General features: G+C 34.3%; 1 protein-coding gene across 1 annotated transcript in view; it reads right to left on the bottom strand.

Annotated features, from left to right (window-relative positions):
* The window catches only part of LOC114339159 (cytosolic carboxypeptidase 6), a 94,014-nt gene that overhangs the window by 24,462 nt on the left and 49,229 nt on the right, over nucleotides 1–20,323 (bottom strand). Inside the window, exons 6-7 of the mRNA XM_050663087.1 lie at nucleotides 9,375–9,601; nucleotides 9,225–9,316 (exon numbers count right to left, since the gene is read on the bottom strand). Coding sequence (XP_050519044.1) covers nucleotides 9,225–9,316; nucleotides 9,375–9,601 — 319 coding nt within the window. The remainder of the gene's footprint in view (nucleotides 1–9,224; nucleotides 9,317–9,374; nucleotides 9,602–20,323) is intronic.

The raw sequence follows: 20,323 nt of genomic DNA, 5'->3' as shown, positions 1-20,323 counted from the left end.
CCAAAATGCTGAAAAATTAAAGATAAAAAAGTTATGCGGTAAAATAACAGTTGCCCTACCCAAAACAGACGCCTATGACCGGTACTAGAAATGCGCAATGCATGGTGTCGATTTATCTCTGGAAGATAAATATGTGTACCAATTTTTGTTTTTCTCAATGGAAGCGTTCTGGAGTTATTTAAGAAAAACTACTTACAAGACGCCATCTTCAAAGAGCTCTAGCTCCTTTAGGAGGCATTTTCGGACTAGGTGAATTGGGTTAAAATATCTAAAAATTATCTGAGGAATCTCCTGTCTTCGTTTGTCGGTAGGGTTTCTGGACACCCTGTATATATTTTAATATTGTACAAATAAAAAAGTCTAACAAATTTTTAATGCTAATTTAGTATTATTTTTTCTTATAAAAAATATTTTGTGCCAACTTATATTTATAACATCTAGAGAAAAAAAATTTGAAAAAAAATTGTTTATAACAAATTGACGAATACTTTTTGTTAAAAGTGTCATTTAGATGTTACTATTTTTATAAGCTACCATAAACTAAAAAGAAACATTGAAATTGGTCCATTATTTATTAATGAAGATATTGCAAAGTACCACTGCACCACTCTTCATGCAAAAAGTTTTCAGTTAAGGTCGCTACTAAAATCATTATTTTTTAAAATATTCTAAAATTTTAACTCTATGTATAAATGACATTGTCAAGTAGAAGGGTCGATAGATGTATTTACGCACTTTAAAATGTTAACATGGATAAATAAACAAATTATGAAGTTTTAAACTTGGAAAAGCTATCTCGGCAAAAAATAGATCAAGAAATTTTTTTTCTTTTGTAGCTGTATCAAAAACTACCAGGAACACGAATATCGAAAAATAATTTCAAAATTTTTAATCCCGACGATGTTATTAAAAAAACAAATTTTTAACAAATTACACCAATTTTCAAACGCCATTTTGAAGGGGTGTTTAATTAAAATTTTAATTTGTCAATACATTTATCGAAGATATACATAAAAGCAAACAAAATGAGACCTTTAAAACTTGTATATTCTATTGGCAACAGCCGCATTTTGCAATTGAAAAAATGGTAATTTTTTATAAACAAATTAAATATCTCATAAACTACTCAATATTTATCGACCAATTTTTTTGTCAATTTATAGTGATATCATAGCGCAACTTTTTCTGCAAAACAAAATATTTTATAGTGCTTATTTATATTGCAAATAATATTGTTTTGGAAATTTATTTTTCAATTTTGATTTACAATTATTTAAATAAATTAAGGGTAAAATTTAATTCAGTAAGCCTCATATAAAAGACTGTTTCTTCATCTTTGCAGAAAAAAATTGTAAAATCCTTTTAAAAAAACAAGAATTGCCGCAGCAGTTAAAAAAGTAAATTTTGTGCAAAAATTATCAATTTTTAATTATTTAAACAATGATTCTCTCATATGAATCATATACTTTCTTGAAAATATCTTTTGTTTTGACCTAAATTTTAATAAACACTTTATTCCAACCTGTACGGAATTACATTTTGATTTTATTTTATTTTATTGGGCTACCATGGTTTGAAAGTATTTCTACGAGTAGTCTACTACAGAATTTACAGAAAGCTGGATGATGAAATTAGTGATAACAAATTAGGCTTTAGAAACGGCATGGGTACTAGGGAAACATTATTCGGTATAAATGTGCTCGTGCAAAGACATGAACCATGCAAAGACATGCAAATCCAGACATGAGCTATGAACCATGACATTTACACATGCTTTATTGATTTCGAAAAAGCATTTGACAAGGTACATCACGATAAACTAATTAATAGCTTAAAACTGAAAAACACTGACATCAGAGTAACTTCAAACGTCTACTGGAACCAGAAAGTCAAAATAAGAATTGGGGATCAAATGTCGGAAGAAACAGAAATTCTTCGGGATGTAAGACAGGGTTGTATATTGTTGTATGTTGTTTAATATATATAGCGAATCAGTCTTCCAAGAAGCTTTAGGAGAGTGTAAGGATGGGATGATCATAAATGGTGAAATCCTTAATATAGTCCGTCTAGAAAGTATCCGGAAAAAAGAAAGAAGAATTATAATTTTACGGTATTTATTTCTATCACTTGAAATATAAAGTTTCAACAAATAATTTTTCTCATTTACTTATACAACCTCCATTTAAATCTAAACACTTAACTAAACGTCCAGGTACACCCGAAACTAGGCCAAGGCCATAATTTTCGGTAATGGTGTTCCAGGCCTGTAAAACTGACCGAATCAAACCTTCTTTATCTCGTGGTGCTGCTCATTCCACTTCAATCTTCATCAGTCCCCATACGTTGTCGATGGGGCTAAGACCTGGAGATGCTGCTGGCCACGGAATTGTTGCCAATTCGTGTTCTTGCATCCAAGCTTGAGTATGAGCAGAAATATGGCATCTTGCATTATCTTGGTGAAAACGCCACCCCTCTGGATATAAAACATGAGCCGTTTCAAGAAGAAAACCATTTAGTATGTCACAATATTTCGCACTATCAACAGTACCATTAACTATACAGAGAGGTATAGCGCCACGCTGAGATATTGCTCCCCAAACCATTATTTTAGTGGGAAATTTGGAAATGTGAATAATAACATTTTCTCTTGATAGGACTTTTAGATCATTGCACCAAGCTGGAAACAACTTTCATCAGATATAAAGACATTATTAAAATTATCTTCTCGAAAACGTTGACAAAAATCTATTCTTCGTTGCCTTTGCAGAGGTGTCATTGTAGGGATTTTTTTTGGATTCCTTGATATGTAGCCTTGCTTTTTCAGTGACATGCGGACAGTTTCTGGGCACACTTTTATTCTTCGTTGATTTCCAAATCTGTTCGCTAATTTTCGAAACCCTAGGCGCGGATTTTGTCGTCCTAAAGCCACTAAAGCATTTAAATTGTTTCCGCGAATCTTACGAGGTCTACTCGAAACTGGTCTATGTCTCATATCTATGCCAATTTTATCCTCGTTATTGTCCCATACACTGCACTTTTTCCGAGTTCAGTCAATTGCACTAATTTTTTTAGGTTTCGGACACCCTTTCTATACAAATATTCCACCAATTTTTTTTCTACTTGCGACATTATTTCACAAATCTTAAGTCTGTTTACAAACAACAATATTCGACAGATGGTGTTGTCATGCGATTTTGTCCATAACCTACTATCTGCACAACCTACTTGATGCATTACTTTTGTCTTAAAATGTTACAAAAAGGAATCATCATTCTCTTTCTCTTTGCCTTATCCCTATGCGGGGTCGGCTTCCCTAATTGCATTTCTCCACACAATTCTATCTTGGGTCATATCAATGTTAATCCCCTTTACCAACATGTCCTGCCTTATCGTCTTCCCCCAGGTCTTCTTTGGTCTTCCTATCCTACTTCTTCCAGGAATCTGCACTTCAGCTATTCTTCGTATTGGGTGATTAACGTCCCGACGTTAAACATGATCAAACTATCTTAACCTATGCTTCTCTCATTTTCGCATCAATTGGTGCCACACCTAGACTTCCCCTAATATACTCATTTATAATTTTATCCTTCTTTGTCACTCCACTCATCCATCTAAGCATTCTCATTTCCGCCACATGCATTCGTTGTTCCTCTTTTTTTTCACTGCCCAACATTCAGTTCCGTACATCATAGCCGGTCTTATGGCTGTTTTATAGAATTTTCCCTTCAGCTTCATTGGAATTTTTCTATCACACAACACACCACTCGCTTCTTTCCACTTCATCCATCCAGCCCTAATTCTACTGCATGCATCTCCATCTATTTCTCCATTACTCTGTAATACCGATCCTAGGTACTTGAAACTATTGCTTTTCACAATCATTTCACCATCCAAAGATACCATTTTATTTGTAGTAGCTCCATCTTTAAATGAACATTCCAAATACTCTGTTTTTGTCCTACTAAGTTTTAAACCTTTTTCCTCCAGAGCTTGTCTCCACTGTTCCAGTTTTTGTTCTAAGTCTCTTTCACTATCTCCTACTAACACGACATCATCAGCATACATTAAGCACCATGGAATGTTACCCTGTAGTTTCGCTGTTATCTGGTCCAAAACTAATGAGAATAAATACGGACTAAGCACAGAGCCTTGGTGCAATCCTACTTTCACATGAAATTTATCAGTCTCTCCCACACCTGTCCTAACACTAGTCGTTACTCCCTCATACATATCCCTCACAATCTTTACATATTCACCAGGGACTCCTTTTATATTGAGTGCCCACCACAGAATCTCTCGAGGAACTCTATCATATGCTTTCTCAAGATCAATGAATACCATATGAGCGTTTGTTTCTTTACTCCTGTATTTTTCCATCAACTGCCTTATAATGAAAATTGCATCTGTTGTTGATCTACCCTGCATAAAGCCAAATTGATTCTCGGATATTTCGGTCTCCTCACGTATCCGTCTATCAATTACTCTTTCCAATATTTTCATGGTGTGGCTAAGCAGTTTTATAGCCCTGTAGTTTGTACATTGTTGTATATCTCCCTTGTTTTTGTAAACAGGTAGCAGTATACTGCTTCTCCATTCGTCTGGCATTTGTCGGACTTCCTTAATTCTATTAAATAGACCTGCTAGCCACCTTGTCCCTGTCTCTCCCAGTGCTCTCCATACTTCCCCAGGAATATCATCTGGTCCTACCGCTTTTCCTTTCTTTATTTTTTGAAGCACTTGAGCCACTTCCTTGTTGGTTATTTTGGTGACCATTGCTGCTACTGTCTCCGTTGACTCTACAGACTGTCTGTCAAATTCTTCATTTATTAAGCTGTCAAAGTACTTTCTCCATCTCTTTTTGACATCCCTTTCGTGAACTAGTATTTTAATATTTTCGTCTCGGATACATCTAATTTGATTAAAATCTTTTGCTTTCTTTGCTCTCTGTTTGGCTATTTTATATATCTTCGTTTCGCCTTCCCTGGTATCAAGTTGATCGTATAGGTTTGAATACGCTTCTGCTTTGGCTTTTGCTACTGCTACTTTCGCTTCCTTTTTCGCCACCATGTTTCACCTAAAATGTTACAAAAAGGAAATCTATTAAAATTAGGAAAAATATAAAATTCCGGATACTTTCTAGACGGACTATAATATAACATATGCCGACGACACTGTCATATTCACTTCAACTCTATAAAGTCTGCTATATAACTCTATAAAGTCTGAAAAGTGTTATATACATTAAAATGAAGAAAACAAAATTTATGATCATACAAAAAATCCAAAAGACAAGGAGACGAGTAGAACTAGACAAGAAAGAGTAGATAAATACAAATATCTAGGAATATTGGTTAGTCAAAACGCAGAAAAAACGTAAGATATTAAAAGCCGTATAGAAATAGCAAGGGCAAAATTTGTGAAAATGAAACATCTATTATGTAGTATAGACCTAAGAATGGATCTAAGGATAAGGTTGTTGCGTTGCTACGTTTTACAACTTTGCTCTACGGATCTTGAGGTCTGGAAATTGAAGCAATTATAGATTAAGAAATTGGAATCTTTTGCGCGTTGGTGTTATCGAAGAATGCTAAAAATATCATAAGTAGACCAAATTAGCAATATTGAAGTCCTTGATGGGGTTAATAAGAGAAAACAAATTTTACAGACAATTAAAAGAAGGAAGTTTGAACATATCGGCCATATTAGACCAGGGCATTTAGCACTAAAAACACCCGAATAAATAAATTTTTAAATACAGCACCTAGAGACTTGCAGTTTTTTGCATTATGTTCAGGATGACGCCAGGAAAAAAGTCTACTATTCAAAAATGGGTGGAAATGCATAATTGCACTGTAAAGTGCATAACATGCATCCAAAATTACACAAATATAAAAATAAAGTGAAAATCAGTATACTAAGGAACAAAATTTATTATTTGTGGGGTTTTTGGGGTCACTGAATACGATTACGCCATCAGAACTAATCCCCGGATCACCTGGTGCCCAAGGTCACGGCAAGAGACGTCATCTTCTAAAGTTTCTATGGTTTTCGGCATTCAATCGATGCAAACGGATTACTCACGAGTTTTAGGGGTCGCTAAATACGAATATCATATTAGAATAATTGACCTCCGGAGTACCTGGCGCCCAGTCTCGCTACTGCACGGCATCTTCTGTAGTTTCGAGGGATTTCGGCACTATATTGATGTAATTGGACTACTCGGAGGGTTTTTGAGGTGGTTAAACACGTAGATGCTATCAGGACAAACCTTAGGATCACCTGGTGCGCAAGGCAACTGTAAGGGACGTCATCTTCTTGAGTTTCGAGGGCTTTCGGTATCAAATTGATGCAAACGGATTACTTACGGGTTTTTGAGGTCGCTAAATACGAATATGCCATCAGAACAGACCTCTTGACCACCTGGTTCCCAAGATCACTGCAAGGGACGTCATGTTCTGGAGTTTCGAGTGCTTTCGGTATTAAATTAATGCAAACGGACTACTTACGTGTTTTTGGAGTTGCTAAACACGAATATGATATCGGAATTGAACTCCGGAGTATCTGGTGACCAGGATCGGTACTAGGGCAGGTCATCTTCTGGAGTTTCGAGGGTTTTCAGCATAAAATGGATTACTCGGGAGTTTTGAGGTAGCTAAACACGAATATGCCATTAGAACAGACCCACGGAGCACCTGGTGCCCAGGGTGACTGCAAGGGACGTCATCTTCTGGAGTTTCGAGAAATTTCGGCATTAAATTGATGCAAATGGATTACTGAGGGGTTCTTGAGGTCGCTAAATACGAATATGCCACAGGAACTGAATCCCGGAGAACCTGGTGCCCAAGGTTATTGCTAAGGGCGTCATCTTCTGGAGCTTCGAGAGTCTTCGGTACTAAATTAATGCAAATGGATAACTTATAGGTTTTGGGGTTTCTGAACGCGAATACGCCATCAGATCTCACTCTAGAAGCACTTGGTACCTAAAGCAGGTCATTTTTTGGAGTTTCGAGTGTTTTCGGTAGTAAATTGATGAAAACGGATTACTCATGGGTTTCTGAGGTAACTGAACACGAAAACGCCATCAGAATAGACACCGAAGCACCTGGTGCATAAAGCACCAGGACTCTTTTGGAGTTTCGAGAGTGTTCGGTACTAAATTCATGAAACAACTTTTTGATTTTTGGCTTGTTGAACACAAATATGGCTTACATGAAGAATTATGGAGTCTCTTGTGATTACGATAATCACTTATAACGTCAACACATAATAACACTCATATAAAAAAAATAAATCAATCAACATAGTAGAGTTCGTATTCCGCAAACCCAAAAACCCATGAGCAATTCGTTTACAGTAATGTAGTACCAACATTTTTCTAAACACCATAAGATGATATATCTTGGGCACCAGGTGCTCCGGTGTTTGCTTTGACGGCGTATTTGTCTTTAGCAACCCCAAAAACCCATGAGTAATCCGTTTGAATCTATTTAATGCCAAAAACCCTCAAAACTCTAGAGGATAACCTACCTTAGGCCCAGGTGCTCCGGTGTCTCTTCTGATGGCATATTTGTGTTTAGCAACCCCAGAAACCCGTGAGTAGTCTGTTTGCATCAATCGGGTACTTAAAACTTTCAAAACTCCAGAAGATGACGTGCCTTCGGCACCAGGTCCTCCGGTATTTGTTCTGATGGGATATTCGTCTTCAGCATCCCCAAAAACCTATAAGTAATCTGTTTGCATCAATATAGTACCGAAAACGTCAGTTGCTGATGACGCCCCTTGCAGTGACTCTGGGCACCAGGTTCTACGATGGTCTGTTTTGATGGCATGTTAGTGTTTACCGACCTCAAAAACCCACGAGTAATTTATTTTCATCAATTTAATACCAAATTCCTTAAAACTTCAGAATATGACGTCCCTTGCAGTGACCTTGGGCACCAGGTGATCCGGAGGTCTGTTCTGATGGCATATTCGTGTCTAATACTAATCCAAAAAACCCCCGAGTAATCCATTTTTATCAATTTAATGCCAAAATTCCTCAAAACTCCAGAAGAGGACGTCCCTTGCAGTGACCTTGGGCTCCAGCTACACAGGGGGGTCGGTTATGATGGCATATTCGGGTTAAGCGACCTCAAAATCCCTCTAGAAATCCATTTGCATCTATTAAATGCCGAAAACCATCGAAACCTCAGAAGATGACGTGCCTTAGTAGCGACCCTATGCAACATGTACTAGGAGGTCAATTCTGATGGCATATTCGTGTCTAGCGACCCCAAAACCCCTAGTAATCCATTTGCATCAATTAAATGCCGAAAACCCTCGAAACCCTAGAAGATGACGTGCCCTAGTAGCGACCCTGGGCACCGGGTACTCCGGAGTTCAGTTCTGATATCATATTCGTGTTTACCGACCCCAAAAAAACCCGTGAGTAATCCGTTTACATCAATTTAATGCCGAAAACACTCGAAACTCCAGAAGATGACGTCCCTTGTAGTGACCTTGGGCACCAGGTGATCCATAGGTCTGTTCTGATGGCATATTCGTATTTAACCACCTCAAAAACCCCCCGAATAGTCCAGTTGCATAAATTTAGTGCCGAAATTCCTCGAAACTCCAGAAGATGACGTGCCTTATTAGCGACCCTGGGCACAGGTACTCCGGATGTCAATTCTGATGGCATATTAGTACTTAGTGACCCCTAAAACCCGTGAGTAATCCGTTTGCATCGATTTAATGCCGAAAACCATCGAAACTCCAGAAGATGATGTATCTTGCACTGACCTTGTGCACTAGGTGATCCGGGGGTCTGTTTTGATTGCCTAATCGTATTCAGTGACCCCAAAAACCCCCCAAATAATAAATTTTGTTCCTTAATATACTGATTTTGACTTTATTTTTATATTTATGAAATTTCGGATGCATTTTATGCACTTTACAGTGCAATTATACATTTCCACCCATTTTTGAATAGTAGACTTTTTTCTTGACGTCATCCTGAACATAATGCAAAAAACTGCAAGTCTCTAGGTCCTGTATTTAAAAATTTATTTATTTTGTGCTAAATGCCCTCGTCTATATAGTAAGAGGTCCTCGTTATAGTCTGCTGCGTTTGATTATAGAGGGCAAAATAAAAGGTAAAATTGAATAGTATTCCTAGATAATGTTCAATACAAAAGTATGTGATTCATTATTTTACTACAAAATATAAATATATACAGACAAACCTGTAAACATCTTCATAGCTATTTCCATAAACGAAACATCCCTTAAGACTTGAATGAGCATGTATATCTATAACAAAATCTAACTGGAATTCCTGAAAAATCCTTATATGTTGATACAATAATGTTAATAACTATTACTGATATGGTTACCTTATTTTTATCTATTCTCACTAACATATCAATCACAGCTCTTATGGTGGGATGGCACCATTGATTAGAAACGTTCCAACATCGGTTGAGGTCTGCTCCTATTACTGTACTTCTGTAATTGCCCAAAAAAACCCCATCAGGGTTGATCATAGGAATAACTTTAAATATTACGTGTTCCCTTAGAGTGGTTGCTACAGAATTTGAACTGATTAAGAGTTCCAATAAACCTATAAAATATATTTAGTATTAGACATATAAGTATAGTATTTAATTAAGGGATTGAAAGAAGAGAATGAAAACTCAAATTAATCCTCTTATGCAGACCATGCATCACTGATTGGTAAGAAAAGCCTTTGAACCATTTTCAAAATCTCACAATTGTTCGAAGTAAGCAGTAGCCTGAAACAAGGATATGCGCTGTCACCTCTCCTTTTTAATATAGGTAATCCTGGAGAAAGTAGTAAGAACAGCACAAATTAAAACAGAATTACTGACAGTAAATGAACAGTAAATGAACAGAACAAGTGGGTCGCAGTGGAGGTGGAGGTGGAGGTCGCGGTCGATATAGATATCCATGTAAAACAAACACATTGTAATGAATAGAAGCGAACAGAGCAGGTAAGTCGCGGTTGAGGTTTAGCGCGATGCCATCCAGGAGGTTTACATCGATGCTTTTGAAAATAAAATGAGTTTGTTTTACATGGATGTCTACTGCGCGGCCTACAAGGATGCTTCCCTGTAATTGGTCCGTTCGAAACCAAGTTGTCATTAGCTGCGCTATCTGAGTTGATACTTTTTATAATATAATCCCTTTTTGGTATTCACTTTTATTTTTTAATTTCTAAAGTAATTAAATTCAGTAAATTCTTGAAATACGAAGGAGGATCTGATTACTTACAGCTGACATTTCATCACTATGATCACTTGACTGACACAACATCGCAAAAGTACAGCCTTTTTGTTATTCAAATTTCATTAAACTACTTCACTTGATAGTGGTTCTAGCTCGACTGACAGCGCAGGTGACCTTGCTATGTGCTGTCGACATCGACCGCGACTTAACTAGTAGCATCCACCGCGACCTATACCTCCACCTCGACCCACTTGTTCTGTTCTTACCCTTAGATGGGCCATGTCCATAGACTCCCTAATAACCGCCTTGTTAAGTTAATTTGGGAGGAAGCCCCCACAGGAAGAAGGCCCTTAGGACGCCCTCGAATGCTATGGAGAGACAATATACGGTCAAATCTAAGAACAATGGGGCTACCCACTCACCCAACTATCATGGACCAGCGTTCGAGATGGAAGCGGATTGTGCAGTCAGCCAAGACCCACCCCGGGTTGTAGTGCAACCAGAAGAAGAAGAACAATAAGACTTTCAAAACTTTAATTTGGAATTTGACACATACGTATATTGAAAAATGCAAAAATCTATTTTTGGAGTAAGTTTCGATTCAAAAACAAACTTGGAACGAGACGTTCATTTTGAGATACAAATATTGCATTTTTAGATAGACAAATGTATAGTAAGTATATATAGGTATTTTTTTTAATAAAACACGAGAATATTATAGTGCAAACAATTAATTGCCAATAAAATATTTTCAGGTCTGATGTTACATTGAAGATACTATGATAATTTAATTACATCTTTTTAGTAACTAAAATTCCTTTTATTTCATAGAAGCCTATAACAAATGATTGCAAATCAAAGAAGGTACACTTTAATTTATAAAAGAACAACAACTCTCGTCATAATATAATCATCAGTGATGTTAACAGGTGGCTCAAGCACGTATATAAGTTGTTAACAGCACTGATGATGAACTCTTAATTCGAAAACGTTTTGTGATGTAGACCGAAAGGGAATTTTTAAATTAAATATACCTTTTGTAAAGTATTTTATCTAACTTACTTTTGAGTAAACCCACTTAGGAATCGCTGTTTTAGAGTAAAGGCTATAGCGGGATAAAATGGTAAAATCTGCACTCAGCTGGATTCTTACTTGGGATAGAGCAATCGAAAGTACATATCTAAAAACCCCCCTAACCAAATTTTTAGCTCCCTACGTGGCCCCAGGTGTCCCCTCTCGAAATAAATGTGTTTTTTCGAAAAAAAAATTTTTTGAGCGATACTTTGCTTTAAAAACTGTGAATAAATTTGTAAATATACATTGTTATGCACAAAAATATACTGATTTTTTTCAAATTTTTCGGATAAAAATTGAGCTCAGCAAAAATTTTTGAATATTTCAAAATTTGTTTAGGTTAGGTATGTAGATAATTTTTGGCTAGCTGCGGAATAATTATTTTTAGTGTATTTTTTCTCACTATTTTAAATGGCGGGGATATATTTGCCATTTTCTCGCCGGAAATTCCTCAAAATTCGAAAAAACCCATTTTTTTTAGTGTCCCCCCTCATATTTTTAGCGTTTACTTTGCTTTAAAAATCGGAAAAAAATTATGAACATATATTGTTCCCAAAAGCATCCTGATTTTTTCAGGTTTTTTGGATTAAAATTGAGCCCAGGAAAAATTTTTTAATTTTTCAAAAGAAAAATAGGTTAGATTTGTAAGTAATTTTTGGCAAACTTCGAAATAATTACATTTTCGTAAATTTTTTTTCGTTCTTTGGTATGACGCGGTTAGATTTGCCATTTTCTTTTCGGAATTTCCCTACAATTCTAAAAATAAAAAAAACTGTTTTGATGTCTCCTTCTCCCCACATTTTTAGCACTTACAATGCATGTCAATTAACTGCATGTCAATAAATAACAATTTTTGATATTTTGTTTGTTATTTCTAATGATATGATTAGGTTTGCCATTTTCAGACCAAAACATGCCCAAAATACAACAAACGGTCTTTTTTGATATTTGTCATCCATTAATTAAATTAATACGTGACAAATAACCATTTTTGCTCCACCCTTTATTCGAGTGGTGATTATAATTTAAATAAATATTATAATTTATGGATTAAATTAATAGATATATATCTTTTTAATTTCATATTGAACTTTTTTTTCAATTTTTTTTAATAATAATGAAATATAAAATTACAAAATTACAACATAATAAATATGTTCTAATTTACAATAAAATATTAGTTTGAGTCTTTGTCACTATATTCTTGTATTACGGGATCAGTATCTGATATGATAAACAAGTCTGAAAGCATCTTTGCTGGTCTAATAATTTTTGACATATACCTAGCATTGTTAATAAGATAATAAATAATTACTGCAATGTGAGAACAGGACCCTACAGTCCTTAATCCGTTGGCACAGTTACAAGCATGGCGCAAAATGCCTCCATAGCTAATTGAATTAGTATTGTATTGTATTGTGTTGGACATAACATTTGTAGGTTTTACTATTTATGTGTATTGAACTAATTAAAGCTTTAATGATATTAGGTTTCATCCTGATATACTCCAAATTGATATTTATTATATATTTAATGATATTGTCATCAATCAGCTCGGCTAAGTAGCAAATGGCTTGACCTAACTGGTAGGTCCCCGAAAAAAATACTTTTAGATCCCTTTCATTCAACTCTAAGGTACGGATAGCTGTGATGATAGCCAACCTCCGATAGGAGAGGGAATTACAAGAAGAAGAAGATTCATCTCTGGAAAATCTTCAATTTATTGATCAGTTAGTTTTACCGCCGTAGTGAGCCGCCTGAACCATCTCTCTGTCTCAACCTCTAATGCGAGTCTTTTCCTTTGATTTCGAGTCCAACATTCTTCGAATTATTATCTCCTGCAATCGATTATCATATTTATCGCTATAAGCATTTGCCGAAAGTGTTATTGAGGAAACATTTAATCTTAGCATATGAAGCAGATTTTGGTATACGTTTATTGTCCAATTGCTGGTGAAGTAACTTGTATTTTTTGCTAAGGTTGCCATGGATTGCCTCTAAAACCCATATAAATTTTGAGACGAAGCGAGATTCATTTGTTTCAATCGCACTTAAATTATACCTTTTTCCTTCTAAGATAGGCATATCCTAATATTTTGGAGTAAAAAGTGTTAAAAGAGTCACGTATAAATTAGATTATGCGCTTAAAATATGGGAGAAAATATCAAAAAAGAGCTTTTGTTGAATACCTTACTTTCTAAGTAGGGTATCACATCCTTAAAACCTCTGTCCACGATGCAAACATCACCTTCCTTCATGATACCAGTGATGATCTAGTTCTTATACCAACTGGATCATCCATTAATTTTCTCATAATCAATTATTTTCAATGGGAAATAAGCCACAACTTTACCAAAAAAATGATTTTATTAACGTTTCGACGCATAAGTCAGGTGTCGTTGTCAAAATACAAAATAATACTAAATTAAACAAAAATGTTGTTGCTTAGTAAAAAATTATTCCAATAATTTATTTAATCTGACTCATTTATATTGGCAATTCAGACATGTATTATACATTTTAAAGTAGAAGACTTTAAAATGATATTGCCAATATTGATGAGTTGCGTTCCTGGTTGCATATTCATAATAGTTGCGTCGTTTTTGGTAATTATGTTTACATTTTTGACGACTAAGTATTTCGTCCCATCAAAAATCAAAGCAAGTTCATCATTGAAAAGCTTGTTTACATAAACTGAAGTGTGGTTGATTATTAAATCATTCATTTAATAAATAGTATTCTAGAGATATTACACAAAAATTTGTTATATATCTATTTAAATTACGAACTGGATCATCAAATAATCTTATTTCATCTGTTTGCCCATTAAAAAATGAAATAAAAGTTTAAAGTTTTTGTGAATCGGTTATTTGAAAAAGATGTTTTACCATAATATTTTGGAGTAAAAAGTGTTAAAAGAGTCACGTATAAATTAGATTATGCGCTTAAAATATGGGAGAAAATATCAAAAAAGAGCTTTTGTTGTATTTTGAGCATGTTTTGGTTTGAAAATGGAAAACCTGATCATGTCAGTAGAAATAACAAACAAAATATCAAAAATCGTTATTTATTGATATGCAGTTTATGTGCTAAAAATATGGGAAGGGGGAGACATCAAAACAGTTTTTTATATGAAATGAATTTAGACTCGATTCAAGTTCTCTGTTTAACCCAGGTATGGCAATACCAAAAGGCACCGTTAGGAAAATATTCCAATTTACGGTTCAGAGAACCGTATGAATCGAGTCTGTGTACTCTAATACAGAGTATGGCATTAGTAAAATAAGAAAATCTACGATTTCGTTTTGATTTAAATCTGTTTCCCTCCATCCTCCGATAGTACTATTTCTAGGTCTGCCTGTTGTCAAGGAGGCTCTGAGGAAGACAAATTTACACCAACACGGCCGTAGTTTCTCGATATAAATTTAAACTATTTATATCGCAGTATGGATAGAATGCCCTCTAACGGGGAATAAGTGAAATGGATTTCGACTCGATTCAAGTTCTCTGTTTAACCCAGGTATGGCAATACCAAAAGGCACCGTTAGGAAAATATTCCAATTTACGGTTCAGAGAACCCGTATGAATCGAGTCTGTGTACTCTAATACAGAGTATGGCATTAGTAAAATAAGAAAATCTACGATTTCGTTTTGATTTAAATCTGTTTCCCTCCATCCTCCGATAGTACTATTTCTAGGTCTACCTGTTGTCAAAATTCATTTCATTTTAGTCGAAATTCATTTCACTTATTCCCCGTTAGAGGGCATTCTATCCATACTGCGATATAAATAGTTTTAATTTATATCGAGAAACTACGGCCATGTTGGTGTAAATTTTGTCTTCCTCAGAGCCTCCTTGACAACAGGTAGACCTAGAAATAGTACTATCAAGGGATGGAGGAAGACAGATTTTAATCAAAACGAAACCGTAGATTTTCTTATTTTATTTTAGTTTTTTTTATTTTTAGAATTGTAGGGAAGTTCCGGATAGAAAATGGCAAATCTAACCGCGTCATTCAAAAGAACGAAAAAAAAATTACGTAAATATAATTATTTCGAAGTTTGCCAAAAATTACTTACATACCTAACCTAAATTTTTTTTAAAAAGTTTTCCTGGGCTTAATTTTAATCCAAAAAATCTGAAAAAATCAGGATGCTTTTGGGCATAACAATATATGTTCATAATTTTTTCAGATTTTTTAAAGTAAAGGATCGCTCGGTAAACGCTAAAAAGATGAGGGGGACACTAAAAAATGGGTTTTTACGAATTTTGAAGAATTTCCGGCGAGAAAATGGCAAATCTATCCTAGCCATTCAAAAGAGGGGAAAAATACACTAAAAATAAATATTTCGCAGCTGGCCAAAAATTATGTACATAACCTAAAAAATTTTTGAAAAATTCTAAAAATTTTTCTGAGCTCAATTTTGATCCAAAAAATTTGAAAAAAATCAGTATGTTTTGGGCATAATAATGTACATTTACAAATTTTTTCACATTTTTTAAAGCAAAGTATCGCTCAAAAAATTTTTTTTTCGGAAAAACACATTTTTTGCGAGAGGGAACACCTGGGGCCACGTAGGGAGCTAAAAATTTGGTTAGGGGTGTTTTAGATATGTACTTTCGATTGTCCTATCCCAAGTAAGAATCCAGCCGAGTGCAGATTTTACCATTTTATCCCGCTACAGCCTTTATTTTGGAGAAAATTCGTGTTTTTCTTTTTGCAGCGTTTCTTATACTTATAAAATCTTAACAAGCATATATATGTATATGTATATGTATATGTATATGTATATGTATATGTATATGTATATGTATATGTATATGTATATGTATATGTATATGTATATGTATATGTATATGTATATGTATATGTATATGTATATGTATATGTATATGTGTTATGGCGAGCACGCCACTGTGTGTGTTTATATTTCAATATTTAGACTACGTGACATGATAAACACCAACGCTTGTAATTTCGCGGTGTCAGCGAAATGTTCATGGACTATGAAAGGTTTTAAGAAATATGTAGTTTGTATTCATTAATTTTAGTATCGTTTTGTATCTCTAACTGTTAACATCTCAATAAATTTGTGCATTTCCTTCAGTAGTTACGTTATTCAATTCTCCAACGAACACACCACATTTTATAAAGAATAAGACTGGCGCAGTCAGTAGGATATTTCCAATTAGAAAAAGTAAAGCCTTTTTTTTCTAATCGATTTTAATCGTTAATTGGGAAATTGGAGAATTAGTGACTTAGTAGTTGAGTTCCGAGTGTAAGGCCACGAGGAAGGAAAACTGAAGGAACCCGTAAGCAACTTGAAGAATTCCAAGTGTAAGGCCACTTGTTGTGTAAAGCCACAAAGCAATTCGGAAGTTCTGGAGAGGCGCAACTAGTAACTTCGTGAAATCTTCTCAACCACCAGCTTCAGTGAAAAGCCACTCGACCCTGGAAACGGTGAAGCATTTCCACAGAAGAAGCAACTACATACAGTTTAGAATTTCGACCAGTTCCAGTGTACAGCCACTTGATCCAGAAGGTACAACGTTCTCCACCCGTTCTCTTCCCGTTCCAGTGTAAATCCACCTGATCTGAGACGCTGCAACGTTCTCGACCCGTTCCGGTGTAAGGCCACGTTCTCACGGAAGTACTTGAGGTTAGTCGAATTATATTAATTTTGTATTTGTTTTCATTTTTTTATTTACTCTGTTTCGCTATTTTCAAACTTTTAAGATATCATATCTAGTATTTGCATTTTTTTAATTTTTTTATTTGTTTAACTTATTTTTTGTTAATATAATGGCAACTAACGACGTAACAGCAAATACGTCCATAATTTCCGCCAACACTTCTAATAATTATATTAATAGTGACAAAGCTATCAAGCTTATAAATGTTTTTGATGGGTCTTCTTCAAAATTACACTATTTTATAGATTCTGTTGATTTCATTTTTGCAAAATTTGACCCAGCGGATTTACAAATTTTTCCTTTTATTGTAAAAAGCAGGTTAGAGGGAAAGGCTCTTGATTTCATTGGCTCGAAAGAATTTTCGACATGGCAAGAGATAAAAAATGCTCTCCTTTCTCAGTTTGGTGAAAATTTGGATTTGCAGTGTCTAAATTTTGAGTTATGCCATTTTAAGCAACGTTCTAATGAAAAACCGGTAAATTTCGTTGATAGAATTGAAAAACAATTGATAAGAATCAGTAAAGTTATCAAATACGATTCAAGTTTGAACAATGTTGAAAAAAAATGTTTAAATAATTTTCACAGTAAGACTGCAATTCTGACCGCTATTACGGGCATAAAAGAACCTTTGTGTCAAATGCTTCGTTCTTTAAATCCCAGTTCGTTGATTCAAATTAAGCAAATTTTAAACGATTATGAAAACCAACAATATTTCAAACAAACAAATGACAATTTTTCTAAATTAAATATAAATAATGAAAATACAATTTCTTCAAGTAATGCAGGTACGCAAAAAACATTTTCTGCGCCCGGTTCAACAAATCAATCGATAAATCCAAATCCACCAATTAAATTAACCATTCCAAAGTGCACTTTTTGCCATAAATATGGACATAAAGCAGAAAAATGTTATCGTAAACCACAATCTCACAATGTTGTTCATAATACCTATTGCGACAACGACAGTTCAGAAAGCGAAAAAGACATAGAAATCGAAGTTGATCAGGATTTTTTTAGAGCAAGTTCCGCTGACAACTTTACAATTTACCAAGTAGCAAATAAACCGCTTCTTTACGCGCATATTAAAAATTTAAATTTAAAGTTATTAATTGATTCAGGGGCAGCTATATCAATATTGAAACCAAGTAAAATTTTAGATTCTTATCACTTTAATCATGAAAATTTTAAAATATTTGGTATTAGTAACGAACCAATTCAAGTTACAAAGAGCGTAAACTTTAAATTATTTTCGAGTGTTGAAAAATTCTATATAGTAGACATAAATTCTCCTTTTGATGGAATACTTGGTTATGATTTTTTAGAAAAGAATAAATGTGTTATTGACTTTGGTTTGAATAATTTATTTGCTAATCATGAGGAAATCCCATTGTTTTCGTCTGATCGGGAACATAATATATTTAGTCTAAATAATATACACGAAAATCAAGTCCGAAGTAATGTTATCGACTCAACTGAAAAAATTGATACTATTATAAGTAAACTAAAATTAGACCATCTTGATGAAAGATTACAAACAAAGATAAAAGATATTCATGTGAAGTTCCAAAATATATTCTCGTTACCTAACGAACATCTAACTTTTAGCAGTCGAATAAAACATAATATCCGTACTAACCCTGAAAATGCCAGTCCGATTTATACTAGAAATTATCGGCACCCTCACGTTCATAAAAAAGAGGTCAATAAACAAATAACAAAATTATTAGAGCAGGGAATAATTCGCGATTCTGTCAGTCCTTGGAATTCGCCATTTTTTATTGTCCCCAAAAAACCCGACGAAAATAATGTTCAAAAATGGAGGATAGTAACTGATTTTAGAAAATTAAATCTTATCACGGTTGACGATAGATTTCCTATCCCGAATATTAGCGATATTTTCGACCTTCTCAATACCTCTAAATTTTTTTCTACAATCGATCTGGCGTCGGGTTTTCACCAAATTCCCATGAATCCCGAAGATATCGAAAAAACAGCTTTTTCCACAGAAAACGGGCACTTTGAATTTACTAGAATGCCGTTTGGGCTTAAAAACGCTCCTAGTACCTTTGCTAGAGTGATGAATGACATATTTCGAGAGCACATAGGCAAAACATGTTTCATTTATATGGACGATATTTTAATTTTTAGTAATACAGTCGAAGATCATCTTAAAAATATCGAAATAATTTTTGAATTAATACAAAAAAATAATTTAAAGATCGAACCTGATAAATGTAAGTTTTTAACGGATGAAATAACTTTCTTAGGTCATTTATTGACACCGGAAGGTATTAAACCAGACCCGAAAAAGATTCAAGCTATTTTAGATTTTCCAGTCCCGCAAAATCAAACTGAATGTAAATCATTTCTCGGCTTATTTGGCTATTATAGGAAATTTGTAAATAATTTTGCTGATTTAACTAAACCTCTAACGGGTTTGTTGAAAAAAAATATAAAGTTTCATGTTACACCCGAAGTAGTGGAATGCTTTGACAAATGTAAACAATTTTTGACCTCGGAAAAAATTCTGGTTTATCCTAATTTCTCTAAGGAATTTATTTTGACGACCGATGCATCGAATGTCGCTGTCGGTGCGGTTTTGTCACAGATGTCCGATAACGGTGAGGATCGACCTATCGCTTTTGCATCGAGAACATTAAATGAAACTGAAATGAAATATTCCACTACAGAAAAGGAATTATTGTCTGTTGTACACTTTACAAATTACTTCCGTCCATATCTATTTGGAGTTAAATTTCGATTAGTCACAGACCATAGACCACTTATATGGCTTTTAAATTTAAAAGATCCTAATTCTAAATTATCACGATGGAGACTGAAATTAAGTGAATATAATTTTGATATTCAGCATATTTCGGGCAAAGCAAACAGAGTTGCAGACGCTCTGTCAAGAATTCGATTAAACCATGTGCATCAAAAACAAAATGAATATACCGAATTTGAGAATGTTAAAACTAACTTAGTTTTAAATAATTTTTCCTACTCTAATGAGCAAATCTTAGACGTTAACAATAAGAGTATTTTATATCTATACGATGAGAATGACAGAAATATAAATCATTTCGAAATTATCAATGATAATTTTCCCACAGTTGGTGACTCGGATTTTGAAAAAATTTTAAAGTTATATAACGAAAATCGTAGTAGAGAGATTAATATAGTTAAAATTAAGCCACACCATTGCCTTGAGAATTTTAATACTTTGAAAAAACTAGTATTAGTCCGAAATAAAACTTATAGCATACCTTATTTTGAAAGCAATATTTATTATAAAATGCTCAGTTTCCTTTATCCAGACGTTAACTT

Source organism: Diabrotica virgifera, chromosome 10 (assembly GCF_917563875.1).
Source record: "Diabrotica virgifera virgifera chromosome 10, PGI_DIABVI_V3a".
Classification (NCBI taxonomy): domain Eukaryota; kingdom Metazoa; phylum Arthropoda; class Insecta; order Coleoptera; family Chrysomelidae; genus Diabrotica; species Diabrotica virgifera.
This window is presented reverse-complemented; position numbering and strand designations above follow the sequence as displayed.